Source organism: Oxyura jamaicensis, chromosome 2 (assembly GCF_011077185.1).
Source record: "Oxyura jamaicensis isolate SHBP4307 breed ruddy duck chromosome 2, BPBGC_Ojam_1.0, whole genome shotgun sequence".
In the NCBI taxonomy this organism is placed as follows: domain Eukaryota; kingdom Metazoa; phylum Chordata; class Aves; order Anseriformes; family Anatidae; genus Oxyura; species Oxyura jamaicensis.
In genome coordinates this window covers 26,317,857-26,339,903 of record NC_048894.1, presented here as the reverse complement: position 1 = coordinate 26,339,903, position 22,047 = coordinate 26,317,857, and the positions used below count along the sequence as shown (strand labels likewise).

The 22,047-nt window shown below is 42.1% G+C and overlaps 1 protein-coding gene across 3 annotated transcripts in view; it reads left to right on the top strand.

Moving 5' to 3' along the window:
• The window catches only part of SLC25A13 (solute carrier family 25 member 13), a 99,199-nt gene that overhangs the window by 528 nt on the left and 76,624 nt on the right, over positions 1-22,047 (top strand). Inside the window, exons 2-3 of one of the 3 annotated variants that reach the window (XM_035317343.1) lie at positions 1,614-1,628; positions 5,154-5,168. The exons of 1 other annotated variant lie outside the window; for it this stretch is intronic. In XM_035317343.1, the coding sequence (XP_035173234.1) occupies positions 1,614-1,628; positions 5,154-5,168 (30 nt within the window). The remainder of the gene's footprint in view (positions 1-1,613; positions 1,629-5,153; positions 5,169-22,047) is intronic. One more of the 3 variants, XM_035317344.1, reaches the window with a different exon arrangement.

Genomic DNA, 22,047 nt, shown 5'->3' with positions numbered 1-22,047 from the left:
GCGGCAGCCCCCGCTCGCCTCCCGTGCCCTTCAGCTGCGCCGTGAGCCTGCCCTCGGTGCTGCTCGCGATTTGCCACCAGTTCCGCTTCTCCCTCTTGCATCAGGCGGACGGTTATCCTTGGCGTTGGGCTTGTGTGCTGCTCCAGGAGAATAAATACCTGAAATATTTTAATCGGATCTTTAATAACACGCTTCCACCCCCACCCCCCAAAAGCAATTAGCTAGCAGCTGGGTGAAGGCCACGTTAAAAGTAGGGACTCTACTGGCAGATTTAGATGTGGCACTGCCGTTTCACTAGGCCTAACTTACATAAAATACCATATAGCCAACGCATCTGGTTTGGAATACAGACATTTAAAAAAAACAGCAGCTCTCATCCTGCTCTTGTTGAAGCCAGTGATGAAACTTAAATTGAAGAAACATCAAAAAGTAAAGCTTGCAGCGGCAAAGCTAAGCAAACACATACATGCTCAGGCACTCTGGCTGGAGATCCACACTCCTGGTCCCATTCAGTACGTCCCTGACGGAGCTGCTCCGGGCAACATCTGACTGTAGGAACTTGGCTTGTCTGAAGTACATCCTGTTTTAGTGGGTTGGACAGTACACGATTCCTCTTTGCCATGGGATATGAAATACTCACCCCCCAACATTATGTTTATTTTTAGTGAATCTTAGCTGTGCTATCAAGCTTTTTTAATTATTATTATTAGTTGCCCGCTGGTCCATACACACAGCGCATCAGTTCCATCGTGAAACTCTTGCTGTTAAAACGCTTGAGTCTTCAGTTCACTCAATTTATGAAACATCTGCTTTTTTTTTTTTTTCCTACATTAACTTTTCCTCTCTACAAAGCAGTTCTTAATCTGCAATCCAACTGAACCTATACTACTCAAATATATTTTTAAAACATTGTATACCTAGCGTTTGTCTAATCAGGTACCCCATGCCACACATTTGCATGGTGGCCTTTTCTTTGGTTAATCATAGAGGCCAGATCACCAAAATCTTTCCAACAGCATGTTGGAAAGGCTAAACGCTTGGGGAGAAACTGGGCTGAATACGGTATGTTAGAGATTACGTCCAGCTTGGCAAAGAGATACCCTAATAAAACAAATACTCGGTTGTTACTAGCGTCATAAAGTTCCTTGGTGCATTGCAAGACAGAGATACAGCACTTTGTACTGCGGGTTTTACAGCCCTCAGGTAGCTTCAGAGGAAACCTGTTACGTGTGGTCTTGAATGACCTATGTTAAAAAAAAAACAAAAACGCAACACATGGTAGAACTGGGAGCAGCTAGAATGGATTAATTATTAAGTTACCTTGGGAGACTTGAAGGGTTTTTATCTTTTTGAGGTGAAATGGTTGCTGTTAAACTGTTAAACACAAATGACTTTCTATTTTTATTGTAGTCAGCGAGAAAATGTAAGTAGCGTTTTGTACTCTAACGGTAACATCTGAGCTCAGGTTCTGCAAGCACACACATGAATAACTTTGCCACACAAACAGCTTCTGGGCCTGAAGTTATTCACATGTGCTTGCAGGCATGGGCCTTGATTTGTGTTCTAACTTCCTCACTGATGCATCTCAGTAATGTTTGCCTTTTTCACCTCAGCCAAACAATGGACTGGTGAGTTGAATGATTTTTCTAAAATTCCTTCGGTACCTTTTCCTTGCCAGTATCCTGCATGACCGCTTCCTTTAATTTTTTAATTATACCATCCTAGGCATACGAGGGTTTGAAACTGAATGTAATTGTTCTTCACTTGCAAAATTCCACTGCTGACATTTTAAGTGGACTCTAGGAATTCGGTCTGTCAGGAGGAAAACCCAAATGGGATATTGTTAAGGCTGCATAGTTAAGCACTCAGGTATCAAGAAATGGGCAGAGCTTTTCTTGTGTGGAATCTTTAATGTGGGTCGCAGGGCCATGTAATTTTCACTACTGTTTGTTACTTAGTGTCATACAACTTATACAGTGTTTTACAATGTATAAGTTTTTATACCTATTACACATAACTGGCTTTTGGTAGTCTTTGGAAGCATTTTCTGAAAATGTTTTGCCAAAACTTTATTATAAATTATATTGGCACAAATTTCTAGTGAAAACTGTAGGTGGGATGTTTTAGTAGATTTTTACCCCATTGATAACTCGATTATCATCCTAAGTACTGGCTTCGTTCTCTGACCTGCACAGAACACAGGCTATGTGAAAAGTCTTTATGGTAGCACATGTGTAGAGCAGTAAGGGATGTGTACACAGTGTCTCATGCATTATTTCTTCATTTTTGAGTGTTTAACAATGCAAGCACAATGTTTTGTCTGCCCTTTAGTCACATCTAAAGGGACAAGTTACATAATCTAGCTAATGCCACCTGCTATTCATCCAGTGTCTCTCTTACAGCTAAGTTGACCGTGCCTGTTGAGTGAATGTAAGCTGCCCTGGCTCGCATGCTGGTACAGAGTGCTGGCTGTGGCAGCTGTATCATGCATGTGCAAAGTGTGACTTGGTATCTTTTAAAAAGTCCTACTGCTTGCTAAAATATGAAATTATTTTCAGGGGGAAGTTCTGAGATAGTTCTCAATGAAACCTGTACCCACACCTGATTTTGCCTTTATCTGTTCAGCTTCAGGCCAGGGAGTGATATTTATAATGGGAGAAAGTATGCATATATATATATATATATATATATGTAAACTTTATATTTCATAACCAACAAGCTACATTAAAAAGCTAAAAATCGTATTAAAGCAAATTCTGAACTTGATGAACTTCCGTAGGCTCAGTAATGCTTAGAAACTGTAAAACACCATGGGCTTTGCATGAAAGCACTTGTTCACCATTAATCTTCACCTCTGCTAAGGACAGCATGTGAATACATTTCAGCATTTGTATTGAACCACATGGTGCTCGTGTAAGATAAGATCTTTAAGTACTGTGGTATCTCTCTCATTTTCTAATGGAATTCATTTTTATGCATGTGTGAACTTTTATCCATTGGGCACATACTGGTTGCCTCTATTATTTGAATGTAGAAGTTGCTTGTTTAAAAATTACTGTCTTACCAACAATGTATAACGCAAATGTCACATGCTGAAAAAACTAGTTGTAAAATGACTGTTCGAGTACAGGCATGAACCTTACGTCAGTCTCTGGTGGGACTACTTGCATGCTTAATTCAAAGTGCATGCATAAATCTGTTGAAGAACGGAGTGCCTGACTGTCAAAAATACGGCACTAAGGAGGTAACACAAAGAGATTTGTTGCTGACCTTACCTACATGATGATATTTGCAATGTTTGTAATGCTGGGGAAAGAAACTTTGTTATGCACTTTTGGTATATTTAACAACTTATTATTCTCCTTCTGCTTGTGTTGGTTTTCTGTTTGTTTGTTCTGAACTGTTACCTATGGAAGCTGTGTCAGTGCAGTTACATGTTGTTTCTGGTTACTGTCATGTTTACTATGAAAGATCTTAAACCTTGTCATGTCAAAAGTAGTTAGTGCCCATCGCAAGCTCCCTGTGTGTCGTGGTGTTCACGTAGTCAGATGTTTATTTCCCCTGAGGACCCCAGTCGCACAAGGTATGTCACCTTGACTGAACTCACTGGACCTCCGGGAAGGGGCCATGCCTCTGGCCCTGGCTCTGTAGGCCTTGGAGTCTGGAGAAGCCGTGGCTGAAATACGAACACCATGGCAGTAAGATTCAAAAAGAATGCAATTCCAGACAACGCCAAAACTATTTGATGCTGTTGCAACCATGTCATAAGGATTATTTTGCTATCATGGGTACCCAGCATGTTCCTTTTGTGCATCATCCAGCTGCATCGTGCCTCTTCATTCAGCTCCTTCTCCTGTGCTCCTTTCCTCGTGCTAGCAGCAGGGTGGGATGTGTGAGGGAACAGGCTGAATTCACTTTTCTTGCCCTAGATCATGCCATAGTAGTCTCATGACGTTTAATTGCATCATGATTGCTTTTTTGGACATAATAGTTCAGCGTGAGGTCTAAGTGGAAGTTCCCACTGCTGGTCTGTACGGGCCCAGCAGTGCTCACTGTTGTGCAGGTTACCTTTTGGAGCTGTACATAAGCGTGTACATTCTTAAATTCTTTACGTATCATGTATGATACTCTTTTTTCCACCTCCCCCCTCGGGAAAAAAAAAAAAAAAAAAAAGTGTGTTATTATGCTGCTTATGACTTTTTACTGTGCCATGACTTCTTAAGGCACCAGAATTTGCCTGATAAAGGGACACTGAATTTATGTGGGAGTCCTGGTAACTTCATGCCTCTTCTAAGTGCAGAGTAGCACACGTGATGACTGTGACAGAAAGGAAGAAGGAAGCAGGTGACTTACTCTCCTTTCCCCTCCTCTCCACCATTCTTACACATCTGGTTTCATTTGGTTTCTTTTACTGCACAGTTCTTTGCTCATGCCGTTTACCCTTTTGGGGACAGCTTGATCCCACAAGGTGAGTTATGAGATCCACTGGCAAGAATAATCCCAAGGAAGCAGCCACCCAGGGGGTGACTCTTCTGGAAAAAGTGCAGAGAGCTTCCTTCTGCAGTAAGCACTGGGGGAGCAGTTATCCTGAAAAGGAGCTTTATTTCTTTGTTCTTTTTTTTTTGTCTTAGATGTGTTTGTCTGTTTTACGTACTCCTGTTTTTTCCCCTTTTCTTTAACAGAGCAAGGTGGGGGCTGGTTTGTGGATTTGTGGCTTTAATAGGTTAAATGGGATTGCATATTGCACCTGCTGGGGTTTTTAACACGTTCTTGAAACTTGCTCTTTTCCTTTCTGGTGTCTCTCTAAGAGCAATTGCAGCGTAACCTCACTTCCAGGATAGCTCTGGGAAAGTGCTGCTGGACCCAGCAGTTATGTATACATTCTCACGTGTATCTTTTCCCTTGTGATAGCCACTGAAAAGTATTCTGAAGTATCTGGATCCTGTCACATCAGGAAATCAATTCCTCTTTCTATGCAGCTTTGTGTCCCAGCAAGTTAGAGATGCTTTTCAAGGTGTGCTTCAAATGACACGTTAAAGGCATTCTTCCTGACCTTGTAATCTAGACACGCTTACATCCCTGAATGATAACAATGTGTCTTCTGACCAGCTTGTTTAGGCCAATATCTATTTTATTTATCTATGTTGTCCAAGGACTATGACAAGGAGGTATGTGATACTGTATTTCCTGGAAGATGGCATGAATGTGCTGCTTAATTTTAGCCTCAGCGTTGCTTTTGATCTGTGGAATTGCTGCTGCTTTGGCTACAGAACAGCTCGGCAGTGCTGAATAGACCCCATGTATGTTTGTGTGGCACTAAACCTAAGCTTGTGTAAGGCTTCTGGGCACTTCTGTATTAATGCTGTTTTCCTTGAGCTGCTGCACAGCCTTCAGAAACGTAGCAGCCAATGTTTTGTGGTGCTAGATAACTGTAGCTAGTAAGATGTAAGGTTGCATAATTTCTGGTGCATTCCCTTTCTGGAAAGTATCTGTATCTCAGGCATTTGTAGGGAGATAAAGAGGTCCTTATAAAAATACTCTATCTTCGATTGCTTTGGAATAAAGCAATTTCAACCAAAGCTTTGTTAAAACACTTAAAGGAACACTGCAAATGCATTTTTCATAACATTTTAAAATAATTTCATGCTATTTACCATACCTTAGAAACGTGCAATTGCAATTATATTCTTTACCAAAAATGTTACTCGGCCTGCACAAAACCCAGTGTGTTAAAGGATGAAATTGCTGATAGGGAGTGGGTTGTTGGCACTTTTCTCTAAAGAGAGGGGAGGAAAAAAGAAACATTTGAGAGAATGGAGGTGTGCACACATGTACACCAAACTACATACATTTAGAGAAGAAACAGAAGAAATAGAGCTTGTCACAAGCCTGACGATGACAAATTCCTCTTGCTGGATGCTTGTGAGGCGCCTAAGCTCAGCTGCTGGAGTTGTGCTTCTGATGTCTTGCAGCCTGAGGCACTCTGTGAGAACTGCTCCCTTGCTGGCTCACTCTTGGGGTCTCCCTGCAGCTCTGCCTTGCTCATGGGCTCACCTCTTGGTCCTGTGAAAACCAGAGCCTGGAATTTAGGCACGGAATGCCTTTTGGCCTTCTCTAGATCAAGACCTCCATGTCTAACTGTTAGCCATTTGGTTTTGACAGGACAATTAGGAAACCTATCAGAGGCGTCCAGGACCAGGTATCAGCAGCAGCCAGTGAGCAGAGCAGTGGGCATCTCAGCAAGTAGGGGGGAATAACAAGATAAGGACATCCTAGGAGATCTTCAAGCAGCAAGCCTTGCATCTCCGTTTCAGGCAGGGCTGCCTCCCAGTTAGCCACACGAGGACTGAGGGAGCAGGAGGGCAGGCCAGAACCCGCTCAGCTGCTGGCGCTGGGGGCACCCACCTGGGAGGGGAGGTTTGCGTTCTCTGGTGCCACCAAGCTTCTGCATTTTGCATGCCTGACACCTCGGCCTGCCATGCGTCCGGGGGGCTGCTTTGAGTGGTGCTTGGTTCGGTTTTGGCAGCGCACGCATGATGTGCCCCGCGCATGGCTCCTGGCTGGAGCGGGGATCCAGCATGTCCGCCCCTGCGCAGTCAGGGCTGTGGTGCTGACAGCTCTGCATGCTGGTGGGGCTTTGGCAATCCTGAAAATCCTAAAACTGCATTTTTGCTCGTGGATGGACCATGTTTTGCATCATGCTCTGACCGGTAGTGGAGTGTGCTAATGGGTCTGGCCCTCAGGGGCTGAGCAAAGTGGATTTTGCAAATAGACAAACAAGTATTTTATTTGTGGAGAGAGCGCTGAGGTGGGCAGGCTTCTGGCCAGACAGCCAAACTTCTCAAAAACATTTTAAACATTGTCTTAGTGTCATCACTGCCACACAGTTTAGGAGGTTTTCAGTTCGTTTTTGGAGTCCTCAGCTAGGCTGGCCCAGGCCTCAGGGCCTGGTTCGTCGCCTGGCAGTGCTTCTGCTCTGATGCCGGGACTGAACTCACGGTGGTTGTTCTGCTGGCAGGGAGGTGCCCCTTGGCTCGCTGAGATACCTGTGTGCTTCCTGAACCTCCAGGCCACGCTGTTTTACGAGCCAGCCTAACCCTGAAGCTGCCATTCGCTTTGGATATCATAGCTAAGCGCTTAGTAGCACTACTGGGGTAATGTAATGGTGCCGTGGTGAATAACTGCCTGGGCACAAAGTAGGTACCTGTTTGTTTGGTGGTGGTTTTTTTTTCAGTTTGCTTTAGGTCAGATCTGTTCCCTAATACAGCTCACAGTAAAACAGTTTGCAGTTTGGCTGGTGTAATGGCATCCTCAAATAGAGCTCTGGGCACAGAAACAGCTTGAGCTGGAGTCCTGCAAGGAGTTAGGTCTTGTATGTGTCTTGTATACCAGCCATAGGTCTATTTACTACCTTGTTCTTTTTTTATTGATATATTTTTTTTAATGTTTTCTTCTGCTCAGTAGAGAAATGAGAAGGAATTGTTTTTGTTTTGTTTTGTTTTTACCAAAATTAGATCTGTCCTGCTTTCTGTGGATCAGGCAATTCATTTGTTGACATCCCTTCCTGCTTTGCTTGTGATGAGGTAACTGTACAGGTGCCAGGGCTTTTTCCCCTTAACGTGAGATGCACAGGGCAAGCACGTAGCCCTGGGGATGTAATGGTAAGTTCTACATGGACAAAACTGAGGTTGTCACAGAACTAGTTGCTCAACTCATGTCCCTCGCATTTAGCTGAATGCCAGTGGGCAATAATCAGACTTAATCTTTAGAAGAGCAAAAGTAAAAAAAATGGAACTGAAACACCAAGGAACTTTCCTTTTAAACATTTATATTCGCTTCTTTGGAAGTCTTTTGTCCTGTTTCTCTCTATAGCCCAATAACTGCAGTCATAGGAACATGTTTATAAGGAAAATTTTGACGTGAATTTTCCACAGAAGCAAAAATTAAAAAACAAGACTGCCCTTGTTGCGTTTTTTGTTTTTAAGGATGTCTCTCTGGTTGGCTTATTTATATATTCGAATGTGAACTGACTTTGCTGTGGAAGGAATAACTACTGCCTTTTAGGCAAGTTTACAGCTGCATTTCCCTTGATTAGCCTAGCAGGTTCCTACACATTTTTCTGACAATGCTGATCAGCTCTAGCTCAACACCAAGGGAAATACCACACAGAAGATGACTACAGTCATAGCCAGTAGGTATGAGGTGTGGTGAAATCCTAGCTCTCTTTTTCTTCCTTTAGAAATGTGGGAGAATAAAGGAGAGGTAGCCCAGCAGTGAGGATGATTAAATTGTGCACGTAATAAAATAAACTCTTTTTTTTTTTTTTTTTTGTTTTGTTTTGTTTTGTTTTCCGTTATCTTAGTAGTTTTTGAAGTACTGGTACACATTCGAATTGATAGGCACCGTGGTCTTTTTCTGAATTATCCGTATTAAAATCTGTAAAGGTAAAGATTAAAAATCTAGCTACAGTGAGACTGGGTTTTAGGATCCTGCCGCCTTTATGGCTATGACCTCCATATCCCCTTGGTCTCACTCCCTGCCATCCCCTTGTTAGCGTAACTATTTGCCTTGTTCATCCCTTCCGCAGGAGACCCAATCTCAAAAACTTTGGAACAGGGCTGAAGGCAGGGGAGGTGTGTGTCCTCTGGGAGTTTGTGCTGGGGGTGTTTATGGGAGTCACAGCCTTGTCCATGGTGTTTGGGGCTCTGAATCATTAGGGTGGCAATATCAGCCTTTTTTGTTGTACCAGCTGATATTTACATAGGCATTATTGCTAGATGTTTCTTGGATTCTCTTAGGTGCTTTTATTTGCTTTCTGATTTTGGCTGGTTTTAGATCTCCAGGTTTTGTTATTGTAGCTTTTTTTTTTTTTTTTTAATCATATCGTAGAAAACTTACCCAATCTGACTTTATTGTGATAAATAGTATGGCTGCAAGTTAGGATTGGTTTAGTTACTCTAAAAACTGGTTCCATTCCTAAGGGACACATTTTCTTTGTCCTCCATATCTCCAGTGTATGGTAGGTATAGAGGGGACTTCTGTCCCCACAACAGCCTTCTAGTGCCTGACAGCCTGTGCTCCTCATTAAGCAGTTGAGTTTACTGAATTTAGATGTAGGTTTTTGGGGGGATCTGGGACTTTTGATTACTTTTGCACCAAAATGTTAGCTCTGGAAGCAGAGAAGGTGAGACAATTTTGGTTCTCACCCAAGCTCTCGATCAAGCAGTATCAAAATAGCTTCTCGTTTTCAGTAGCTGTAGATTTTTGTATGAGCCTATCTCGTCTCCTAGGCCTTTCCAAATTTTCAGCATTCTTACTGTTAATAGACCCGGTGGCTCTGGTGGCAATGAACAGAACAGATAACCACTCTTGAAAGTGTTACTTCTTGCTCCACAAACAGTCCTTATGCCAGGCTTGAAGACTTCTCAGCCATTTGAGTACTGTTTGAATTACTACTCTGGTTAAAACTAGGAGAAAATAGTGAGAAAAAAAAGCTGTTAACACTGCATCTTACTGCATAGTTCAGTTAATTCTGCTGTATTGTGGAGAGAAGCACACAGAGATATGCCTGTCTTCATTCAGGCATGTAGGATCATCTGCTTTTTGAAGTGCAGTGCTTCACTGAGCGCAGATAAAGGCTGCACTGCTTCAGCACCTCTGATCTAAATGTTGGCTCTCTGAGAAATAGCAGCAGGCAGGCAAGCAGTACAGCATAAATTGAAGATGAGTCTTTGAAAAAGTGACCTTTTTAAAGCACATTAAAGGTCTTCCATTCAAAACAAAAATATTAAGAAGATACTTCTTAATAAGAGACTGATTTTTAAAAGTTTATTTTTTCAATCTTCAGGTCCAGCTGTAAATCAGTCCATGTGAAAGTATTATACTCTCAAACTCTTAACATCTAGTTTAAAAATATATATATATCGTCAGTACAAAAATCTTCAGGGCTTTTAAAGGCTATTTTTGCAATTATGGGGACATACCAGAACAGCAATATGTGCACTTGGTACATCCATGATATTGATGTCCTTGAAGATTAGGGCAATTGACGAATTGTGAAGAGCAACCATCAGTCTATAGCTAGAACATAGAGGAAGGTGCTGTGTGGCTGGATGACCATCGTTATTTGCCAGCCTTATAAGTAGGTAGCTGACTTTTTTTCTTCCTCCTCCTTTGGAAGCATCTATATTAGTGTCCTGGTGTATTAAAGCATTGGCTGTTGAGATCAACAGCCACTGAGGAAATGTAAAGCATAATATCTCAGAGCAGTTGTGAAGCTGCGGAGGGAGGGAATGGGGTATCAAAGTCTGATTTTTTCTGATACCGCTGGACAGATTTATCTTAAATTGAAAAGTCTAGGAGAAGGATGAGAATGGTGATATGTTGTATTTGAATTCACTTTATTTCCCCAGATACAAATTATTTCCCCCCCCATTTCTGACACTGTCATGAAGTTGACGCTTCATAAGTTAAAACCCGTAAGAAACTGATTAGCTGGAATTCAGATTTGTTGTGTAAAATTCTGATGAACGCTGTTTTTTCCAGCTCTGTGCTCAATTTTATATTTATCTTTTCACATAATTCAGTTTCTGCAGCTGACTGTTACCTGATCTTTATTCACTGAAGATTTTAAAATGTTCTTTCCTGGAACCGAGCTTCATTTCCATCTGAGAGAATAAGTTTAAACTTATCACAAAATAGAAGGTTCAAAGAAGGCTCCTTGGCAGGTTGGAGTCTTTTTTTAGTGCCGGCTTTGCAAGGAGACAAGGAGAGAACAACATCTAACAAGCTCTGTTCTTTTGTTTTTCTTTCTGACATTGCATACTGGGAAAAAATATCTATAGATTTGAGAATATGGAGTCATAGAAGGGCACGCATTTTTCTACCTTCTTCCTGATAGTGTTTGCATACTGCCTGAAAGTGCACTTAGTCAACAGCGGAGGATGCTTTCACGAGGATGATCCTGAGCCAAATGCCAATCATCCCACCAGTAGGAGGAAGAAATTGTAATTGTCTTCATATTTAAGTTGCTGGGTTTTATCCCAACTTCTCTGAACTCTCTCAGCCAATAGAACTGTCAGGGTTTTTCTTTTTTTCTTTTTTCCTTTTTTTTTTTTCCAGTCAATGGATATTTAATTCTGGGAAGTTAGCAAATGTGCCCATTTAATCTAAGTAAAGCAGTAAAGTAGAATAATTCTTGTAAGGAATAAATTAGAGCAAATTATTCAGTGTTGGAGTAGCTTGAGCTGCATCTGACTGCATCTTTCATCAAAGACTGATAGCTTTGCAGTTAATCAAAATGCAGGTAACATCTCCAAAACATAAAAAGCCATCAGTAGGATCACGACACACAAATTCTGTGTCTGTGCAAGCAACCCTGGCTGGGAGGTCTGCATTCAGACGTGTGCATGCTGCCACACATCCCAACATAGGCCTCCAAATCAGAGTGTGCATATAAATAAGTATAATGTGCGTGTATGTGCGTAGTGCAGCCCCCTCAGGCCTCCTGCATTGAGAAATGAGAAAATGAGATCTTCTGCCTTATTATTTTTCTACTTCTGCGTATTTGTGGATTTTTTTCTGCAGCTCTTTTCCACCAGCTAGCTGTGGCAGCTTTTTAGCTGAGTCTCTGGACTGGTGTGTGCTGTTACAGAGCAGGAGAGGGACCAGGATTTGCCTGCTCTCAGCAGCGGGGCAGGAGGCTCCCTCCTGAAGGAGCTATTGAGAGGTATGTTGTGCAGTAGCAGCTGAGCATTATCATCTGTCCCTTGCTCCGTGACTTTCCTGTCGCATCCATCCATCGCATGACCTGTTACCTAGGTCTAATTTGGGGATAGAAGAAAATAGGTCTGAAAATTAACATTAGTGAGCAAACAGCGGGCCATTTGTTATTATAGTCATCTTTGTGTGCCTTGGAAACATGACCTGTTTCTACTCTTCCCCAAATCCCTGGCTACTAAAACCTCTTGGTCACATGCTCTGTTATTGTAAGGCTTTATCATGTTTGACAACTCCTGCTTGATGGAACATCATTGATTTAACAGATCTTTGGCAGAAGAAACCTTTAAGCAAGGCACCGAGTATGAAAAGCCATTAGAAAAAAAAAAGCGGTTTGTAAAAATACCATGTCTGGCTGATTCCTGCTCTCAGCCCATTGTGCAGGCTGAATCTGACTAGAGAAATCTTCACGTGTTTAGGGGAAGAAATTTTTGAATAATTTCACATTTCCATTAAAATAGTTTTTGTCACTGACATCAAGTCAGCCTTCCTCCTCCCTGTCACTTCACCTGTCTAACGCAGCTTGCCATTGTGTGTCAGTCTAACTGGAAACTACTTTGTAAAGATCATGAATTAGTCCCATGTTGATGCTGTTCAAAAGGAAGAAAAACATGGCAACAACAAACTTTCTGCAGTTGCTTTTAACTCCATTCACATGCTTGAATCACTTGATCTGCATCTTTTCTTTCAAGATTGACTGGTGTGAAGCAGTGGATGTGATCCTTCCTGCTTTCTGACGCTGTACTGCAGAAGTTTCGGACTTCTCCTTTCCTCTCACAGGAAAGAAATCGAGAGTAACCCTAACCTCTTGCAGCTGGCTTTTGATGCTTCATTACCTGCAACCTGTAGATTCGGTATTTCAGTTATGAGTAACCCAAGCCCGAAGACATAACTCTGAAGTGTGTAACCATTCAACTCAAATACTGTATAATTAACACAGCACTTAATAGTTCCCTATTTTATATGCCATTGACAAGGATGGTAAACCAGCTTTTTCCCTTTTTCTTGTGGATGTGTGGGGAGGGAAGGAGGAGAAGAGGGAACTGAACTTTTGAAAAATGATGGAAACATCTTAGCATAGTGTGTAGAACAAGACTCTCAAATGCATTATTTTATTTTTTAGACAGTTTTATATGCAATCGGGGGTCTACAGTTCTTGTATGGCTTAGAAAGCACGAGGGTACTATGTGCTGTGTGCGACCCAGAGTTTGATTAAATAAAGTTATATTCTGATGAGGAATCTATAATAAAAACTAGTGTAAGGTCTCCTGGATGTTCTGTTCACTGTTTGAAGGCTTCCTGGGTTGGCACAGTTTGTGAAAGCCGCGAGGAGTAACCACGGTTTGATCACCCAGTGTTTTCATGAGGCAGAGCATCAGTTTTTGCATTTCTAAGGCCTGGATCAACTGGCCAGAAAGGTTATTTGGGAGTTTTGCCATGTTTACATCAATCAATGAAGAAGGGAACCGCATCGTTGGCCAATACCAGCAGCATATTGTAGGATGGCAGATGCTGCTATCATCTTGGTCCTGAGCCCAGTAAGGCCAAGGAGCGAAACAGATCGACTCATGGGTACTGAGACGTTGAAGCAATAGTGCTGGAATTTCTCTCCTGTCTTGTGTTCTCTTCCATGTTTCATCTTGTTTTTTGTTTTTTTTTTTTAGATTTTAGTTTAACTGCAGTATTCCCAAAGAAAAAGGAAATCCTTTTATTGGCAAATCAGAATGATTTAATTCATTTTTTCTCTCTGCTAAAGATGCCTATTTGAAAGTAATTTTAGGATTTTTTTTTTCTTTTGTTTCCTGTCTTCAAATCAGAGTACTTGGTTTGACATCATCATGATTTCCACAGCAACCAAATGATCTCATAAAAATACTGTGATGTGACTATGCAGCACCAGTAAATGTAATGTTTTAATGAAACAGCTGTTGCTTTATGCAAATACATGTAATAACATAGACTTGCTGAGGAGAAGCCAAATCACGCAAGCTAAAATCAGAATTGATTCTAATTAAAATGTATTAAAATGCTGGAAATGTTTCCCCAGTTTCTTAAGGAGAGATGAGAGGTTTTGAATTGTTGTTGTCAAGCATCTTACAACGATTGCAAAGTTTGTAAAGTTATTGCAAACTCTTTAATAATTTTGGCCAAGTTGCTGCAAGTCCTCAATGGATCAACCTTTGGTAATACAATATCTGCCTTACATGACTGATTTGGATCTTTGGATTTTCACACGTGAACCTGAAAATTATTCCCAAGTACACTTTCTGTTAGTAGCCTGTAGCAGCCGTGTAATTTGCCAATATTTAAGCAGCAACAATTTGGTTATTGTTAATGCTGAAGATGGTAATTGTAAAAGAAAGTGATAAAATTCCTTTGCTTTGTAATTGCCCTGTCTTCAGGGAGGTGATCTAATAGTTTGAAACTCGTGGTGGGATTTGGACAAATCAACACCAGTGCTTGCAGGAAAAAAGTGTATTTGCACGCTCATATTTAGTGTGTGCATTTTGGGATTGCAGGTGAAAATCTGTAAGGCGGGGTAGAGGTGTTGTGATTGAAAAGCCCAGATTTGCCGTGGTCAGAGGCTGACTAGCATGTTCAGCCTGGTGGGAAGGTGAATGTCATTCTTCCTGCTGTCACAGAGCACAGGCATGCCCACCATGGCCCAGTGCTCCACTCTGCGGAGTGCTTTCCAGGTAAAAAAGAGAGGGGGAAAAAATGACTCTCTGCTTTTTTCTTTTCTTTTTTTTTTTTTTTTCTATTTCCTTCCCATATTTCAGTAGCACAGCATTACTATTTGCCCAAGTACCTGTTGGAATGCTGCTGCTTTTTTTGTTAGCTATGAGGAAAGGTTCCTAACTACAGGACTGAAGATTTTCTTTGAGTCCCATCATTTATAGCCTTCCATAAGTTTGCTTTGTGCGTGTGATGCTGTTTCCATTATGCAGTTGTCTTTTGTTCTTTTAAAGACTGTAGAACTGGATCCATGCATACATAGGGATTCATGCCCACTCCCACACCCTTCCCAGCTCTCCGAGCTACTGAGGTGTAGCATTTTGAATAGAGTTGAATAGATGGATGTGGTTATAAATAGGAGCTTGGAAAGTGAACTTCTGTGTTCAAAGAAGAAAACACAACACTGAAACAAAATACATTTACCTGTCAGTTATTCCTGCATAATTCCTGTCACACAATTATTAGTCAAGACATGAAATGTATAGGAACTTTTCTCCAGCTCATCGCCTCTTTCATGTACTCATGAGTGTGAAGTCACAAATAACAGCAGCTACTCTCCCAATACCTTCAGCTCGACCTTTCCATAAGTTTATAGCCACATCCATATGATGCTTTCTTATTCCCTTATAATCACAGAATTACGAGTTACCTAAAAGCAGAGCATTTTGTGTTGACACCCCTCTATGGTGCTGCTGTCCACTGCAGGTTTGTTTTCTTCAGAGAGCAGCAGGTTCTCGTTTGGTGCTGTAAAACAGTTCTGCCAGCTCGCAGAGACCTTGTGTCACGGCATAACCTCCACAGTCAGGAGAGAAAAGCCAGGAGAAACCTTTTGTAACACTGTTCAGGGTGTCTGTGGCTGCCATTGTTCTCTGGCAAAACATAGAGTGCCAGGTAAAATTAATGAAGCCCTGACAGTCCTGGTTGATTTTTGAGTGATACTGGTGTCTATTTTTCTGCTGCTTCCAGGAACTCGTTTTGATCTTGCTGTTACACTGGAGAATTCTGCTACCCTTTTTGTCTTTGGGTTAAACGCCTCTTTTTCTGCCCAACATAAGCCCATAAGCATGGATGAGCTGTAGCTCTAGAAAGCAAATTGCTAGTGCTGGGATAGCTGCTGTTGGGAGCTGAACGTGAGGATGATGTTGTCCTGAGCTTATGGTCAATGCACTGGTTGTGCAATAACACTCTTGTAAGTCAACAAGCCCTGGGAGAACCAAAAGGTAAAGTCTATAAACTGGACTGAGGGAGCTGCCAAAGACATGTTAGCAGGCTGATGTGTGTGATGCTTAGATGTGCCTCCAGTTCTGAAAGGTATAAGGAAGCAAAAGGGAGAGCAAAGTCATAGTACTAGCATCCATCATGTATCGTTCGCATGTGGTGAGCAGGAGAGGGGGATTTCTGAAAAATGCACGTGAGTTGATGGAAAGGTCATTTGGCCGTTATCATTTGGAAACAAACTGGTTGTTTTTATTGAAGAATCCCTGATACATCTCACTTGCAATTACTGCATTTGTTCAAGTGAGCGGTGATCTCTAGTTTGAGTCAGTGAGATATGTTAATAGTACATGACGCCTTGATAAAATAGCTTGCTTGTAGACCTTTGGATTGCAATACTGAATCCCAGTAAAAATGTGTTGTAGAAGAGGTATGAGACAATTCAGAATACTACTTTGAGGAAGAAGATGGACCAATGAGCACTTTATGGTAGGTGGAGAAAGTGATGGAAGAGTTGATATTTCTCTCTTCATTTTTTCACAGAGTTGTGTTCAGCTTTGGTTTCGCACTGTAGTGTAGCGCTTCACAGTGTAGCATAGGAATTACAGCAATTGCTTCTTTGTCCTAGTCCAAAGGCTGACTACCAACTAATAGTCCGGTTTGTTCCTAAATGTATCTTCTAGTATGTGCTTAGATTTTGAAGTGGATGGTACTGGTTGCAGTGTGATGCTTTTCCCTTTTGCTAAACATTTTTGCTGAGCAATGGCTGTGCCTAGCTATTTTTACCTTAATATTGGGCCAGCTGTATGGTCCGTCTGTTTTTCAGGCCTTTAATTAAGAAACCTGTACAAGTACACAGTCTAAATGGCTTTTAACAAAGAAATAATTACCTATTCTTTGAAATTCTTGTACTATTTTTCTGTAAGATATTTACTGCTCCCACCTTTGTTTCTGCACCTATTTGGGAGCGTTTGACGAACTGGACAACTTACGTATTTGCAAGGCGATGAGCATTTTCCTGGGTGTATGTAATCGATCGCTGTATGTTGGTCCCCTGATCACTTTGTATATAAAAACACTATCGTTTATTGGGAATGCCCCTGTGCAAGAACCAGCTTACAAACAAGCCAGCTGCAGTTGCTTTGGGACTTTGAAGGTAGGATCAAAGGTAGCAGGTAATTGCCCAATAAAGTACATCTGCTAGCTTTGATGCTCTTGGGGAAGCGAGGCTTCCACTTACCATGGTGCAGAAGCTGGACTGGGAATTGTCCAGAGATTTGTAATTGTGACAGATTGAAGACGGATGAGAATAGTTTGGTTTGAGATTCGCTGTCTCTTTCAGCTAGCATTTTTTTTTTTCTCCTTCAGCACGGTGGGAGGTAGGCTCAGCACAACTCTCCAGTTTCAGGAGTTTATTCAGTATCTTTGCGTACCAAATCAGCCTGTAGAATCCAAGAAGACTTTGTTGATTAGTGTTAACTATTCTTTTTCTTAGCTTGATGATCCACCTTAGGTGTTACTAGACAAAGGAATACAGTAACTGCTACTTGGATTGGTAAACCTACACTTCTGCAAAATGTACCTGTAAGCCCAGTATGTTCAACTCAGAGGATGAAAGCTGTTTTTAGAAAATATTTTTCTTGTCTCAAGGCTGACCATGTTCTCGCTGATCAGGCTGTAATAGGACTACCTGCTTAGTACTTAGCTTCTCTGACTTTACTTCTTACCGTAACCTTTGGGTAGGTATGCCAAATACTACCTGATGGTATTTTCCTAGGAGAGAGATGCAGCGTACTATGAAGGAGGTCTGGCGAGAGGGTTGCTTTGATCCAGCATGCTGTGCCAGCTCTCTTTGCAGTTGTCTGGTTCCCTGCTCAGTGAGTTGGTCCGCATCTTGCCTGCAGACTTCCCAGCACTGCTGAATTCTGCACAGATGGCTTTCCACTTCAGATCGCAGTCAAGTCCTTTTCCTTGGAGTCTGTGCAGAAAGAATGACAGTGCTTTTATTGAGGTGAGAGTAGGCAGAAACATGTTGGGCTAATGGAAAATGATGACTGGGGAAGCTGAAATAGGAAACAGTGCCCTGACAGATGTTGGTGTAGAACACTGCTTATGATGCTCTGTGTGATGAGGGAGAGTGACCAAAGAGAGTTGCTAGGTTAGAAGAGTTTCTGTGTGTTTGTGTTAACATTAGTGGAAATGTGGAAGCAGAATGTTTCTCATCTATGTAAGCAAGTTAGATGTATCAAAATTAAAACCTGGGTGTTGTTTCAGCATAATGCTTACACAGTATTAATAGACTTCTGGTGTGAATGCAGACTTGGCGAGTAACTGCATTTTACCTGGTTTCTGATATTCCAGTCACTCATTTAAACAAGAATGTAAGGTCAAACCCTGGCTTGATCTCCTTTGGAGCTCTACATTTTGAGCGTATATGTGCACTTTTAGCCAGAAGGAAAGGTTATGATGATCTAATCTGACCTCTTAGGTAAACTGGGCCGCATGTGTTTAAGTCTTACAGGTGGACTCAATAACTTGTGAGGAATCTGAAGAATATCTCTAGAAGACATGAGGTTTCAATCTTGGCTTGAGGACTTCTAGTGGTGCAGAGTACATCGTGTTCTGCAGTTGTGTTTAAGAATGGAAGTACGTTTAAAAAAATACTCCTAATTTCAACATGATGCTACCAGAGTCTGCGATAATTTCTTAGGCCTTTCAGCAAACATCCCCCAGTACATGCTTGTAGATAGCGTGCTCTAGAATTAGACTGAGCTCGGCATTGAGGCAGCCCTGCCACAGCTCCAGTTCTGTGCTTGAAGAAGAGCTGCTCGCCAGCCTCTTACCTGCTTGGAGTCAGGAGCTTTTGAAGACAATGAGGTAGAGAGGAGCATCTTCACCGTCGTCAACTTTTTCCTTCCCACCCAAGCTGTACTGAGGTTAAACTGTGAGAAAGAAAGCTGTTTCTCTCTTTATCTTTGATTGGGACTTACTGTTGTTGGGACTTGCTGTATTACTTTCTGTAATATTGTAGCAAATCCCAGTTCTTGGATCCCAGTCACTTTTCTACTTTTCTACACTTCTGTACATCCAAATGGTGTCTGCTAAAGTGATCTTTTTACCATGATGATGATAAGTTCAGATGTTTTCATATTTACCATTGGAATAATGCTATATTGGCATTACTAATTCTAATTTTCGTGTCCTTTTTCTTGTTGCCCATGTTCTTCTTCTTTCCTGAGTGAAGCACAGTCCTTTTGCACTTTTGGTATCACATACCATTTGACAACTTGTTCCTTAACTTGTTCCTTCTGTCTTATGTATGGCAAATATATCAATAGAGTTGACTGGAAACTTAATATAGTTTTAATTGATTTTGGATTCTGTTTCCTTGCATTGTTTTACAGTTACATATTTATACAAATAATCTGTTTTCATTTGTTGTCGAGGGTGGAAGAGAGTCTGAAAATGTATGTCAATGTAAATTGAGCAGAAGTCAACAAGGAGAAAAGATCTCCACTGGAGAAGATTGAGTGCACCCTCAGCAAGTTTGCTGATGGCACCAAGTTGTGTGATGCAGTTGACACGCTGGAGGGAAGGGTTGCCATCCAGAGGGACCTGGACAGGCTTGAGAAGTGGGCCTGTGCAAACCTCATGAGGTTCAACAAGGCCAAGTGTGAGGTCCTGCACCTGGGCCAAGGCAATCCTGATCACAAATACAGGCTGGGTGGAGAATGGGTTGAGGGCAGATCGGCAGATCTGAGAAGGACCTGGAGGTGTTGGTTGATGAGAAGCTCAACATGAGCCATCAACATGTGCTTGCAACCCTGAAAGCCAGCCATATCCTGGGCTTCATCAAAAGCAGGGTGGCCAGCAGGGCGAGGGAGGGGATTCTGCCCTCTGCTCTGCTCTCGTGAGACCCCAGCCGGAGTGCTACGTTCTGCTCTGGGGCCCCCAGCACAGGAAGGACATGGGCCTGTTGGAGCAGGTTGAGAGGAGGGCCATGATGACAATTAGAGGCTGGAGCACCGCTCCCTTGAAGACAGGCTGAGGGAGCTGGGGTTGTTCAGCTTGGAGAAGAGAAGAGTGTGGGGAGACCTTACAGCAGCCTTCCAGTACCTAAAGGGGGCCTGCAGGAAAGCTGAGGAGGGATGCTGTGTCAGGGGGTGAAGTGATAGGTCAAGTTAGAATGGCTTTAAACTAAAAGAGGGTAGGTTTAGATTAGATGTTAGGAGGAGATTCTCCACAATGAGCATGGTGAGGCACTGGCACAGGTTGCCCAGAGAAGCTGTGGATGCCCCATCCCTGGAGCTGTTTGAGGCCAGGTTGGACGAGGCCCTGGGTAGTAAGATCTGGTGGGAGATGTCCCTGCCAATGGCAAGGGGCATTGGAACTGGCTGATCTTTAAGGTCCCTTCCAACCCAAGGTGGTTCTATGAAAATGGGCTGAAATTAAGATCCATGTGCAATGCGTCCAAGAATATGAACAGCTCCAGCATGTAAATCAATCTGTGTGTTGCTGTCCCTCATTTTAAGAGCTTTCCCTTTCTCTGTGCTCCCTCTGTCTCCCTTTGCTGAACAGTATTGCAAATGGAAGAGCTTAGGCATTTTTAGTTCTGTTCTTATATTGTGTGTGGTGTACAGTGCTGGCTGCTTCTTCTTACCTTTCATGTATCCGCTTTAGGAATGAAAATCCCTGTTGATGTTTTCTGTCCACGAGCCCTGTTTCTTCTGTAGCATGTCCTGACTTTGCTATAATTTCTGTATGCTGTGTTGTCTTTTCCTTTTAATAAATGTTAGTTGTTGGACAGCTTTCTTCACTAAACCTTACTTAATAAAAAGTATTTTTTCTCTCAAGTGTTAATGTCTGTTACAAAACATCTTTTTGTGAAGAGCAACAACAAACCTTATTTCCCTCAGGCCTGTTCTATCAAATGCCTCCTCACACAATTAAAGAGATGTCACGTCTATCAGCTCATAGCTGGTTTTATCCGAGGCTGGATTTGGCTTTATGGTGAGAAAACAGACTAAAATAGATACCTTCTTCCAGTAACGAAACATGTCATGTAAAACCAGTTGTGTGAATGTTGAAACATCCCCTGAAGGAGAAGCAACTTGCGTCTGTGGGGCAGTTCTGCTCAGCTAGCTGTCAGCTCGCGGTGCTCCCCAGCCCTCCTTCAGCTGCTTGCAGAACCGGGAGCAGTCCTGGCCTCTTTTCAGAGTAGTCCTGAAAGCAGTGCTTTGACCTTGTCCAGAAGGGAAATCTGCTAGCAGTGTCTGGCATCAGGATCAATTCTTGTGTCTGTGTGTGCAGCCTGAGCTTAGCCCACAGCAGGGTATGGATGGAAGGCTGAACTCAGTATTTCTCTTAGCACCGGTAGAGCTGCATTTGCATCAGCCTTTCTGAGCTGGGACATAATGTCATGGAGGATCTTTTACTTGCTTGGGATCGTGTAGATCTTTCAAAGCAGTAGGTGGGTGACACACTAACAAACCCATTATGGAGTGGTAGCCATCCCTTTCCTCTCCTGTTTCCCAGGAAATGGGAAAATGTGGAAATGGGCTGTGGGAAGCGCAGGGCAGCCATGGTCTGCAGCCACTGCTTGGGCCTCTGTGCATTCACTGACCTGACTGCCTTCAGCCTCTTTCAGTATATGCTTTCAAAGAAACTTGCTGTTAACAAATATATATATACATATGTAACCAAAATGGGGCTGAAAAATGGCAGATGCACTGTAAGCATGTTTTTGTCGAGTTTCCCAAGGATGATGATTTAAGTGAAATCAAAACAAAAATGAGTGGAAGTACAGTTATCAGCGTGTACCCTTTTCCTTTGGTCTTCTCATCCCTGGTTTCTTTATGCTTAGATTTCTGGGACAGTATAAAACTTTAAGGTGGATGAAATGTGATACTGATAGTATTTTTAATAGATATAGATGTTTGAGGTATCTTTTGTTTACCCATGTAGGGGTAAGATTCAGTGCTGTAGCAATATAGAAATGTTGTGTTGTTTTTTTTTTTCCCTCCACAAAGCTCCCAATTGCTCTAGAGTGCTGGATTTTTGCAAATGGGGTTAAAGTAAATGTCTGCTTATTACACACTGAGTATATTTAGAACAGCTTGTGCTGTAGAAAATACACATTTTTAGTTTCCCAGCTTCACAATTATACTTTGATTTTTTGCAACTGCCTCCACACAGATTTCTGTGCAAACGCAGAATCAGAACTCCAACTATGGATTTTGTCAGTCAAGTCCTAGTATAGCTTCAGGTGTGATTTCTTTCTTTCTTTCTTTCTTTCTTTCTTTCTTTCTTTCTTTCTTT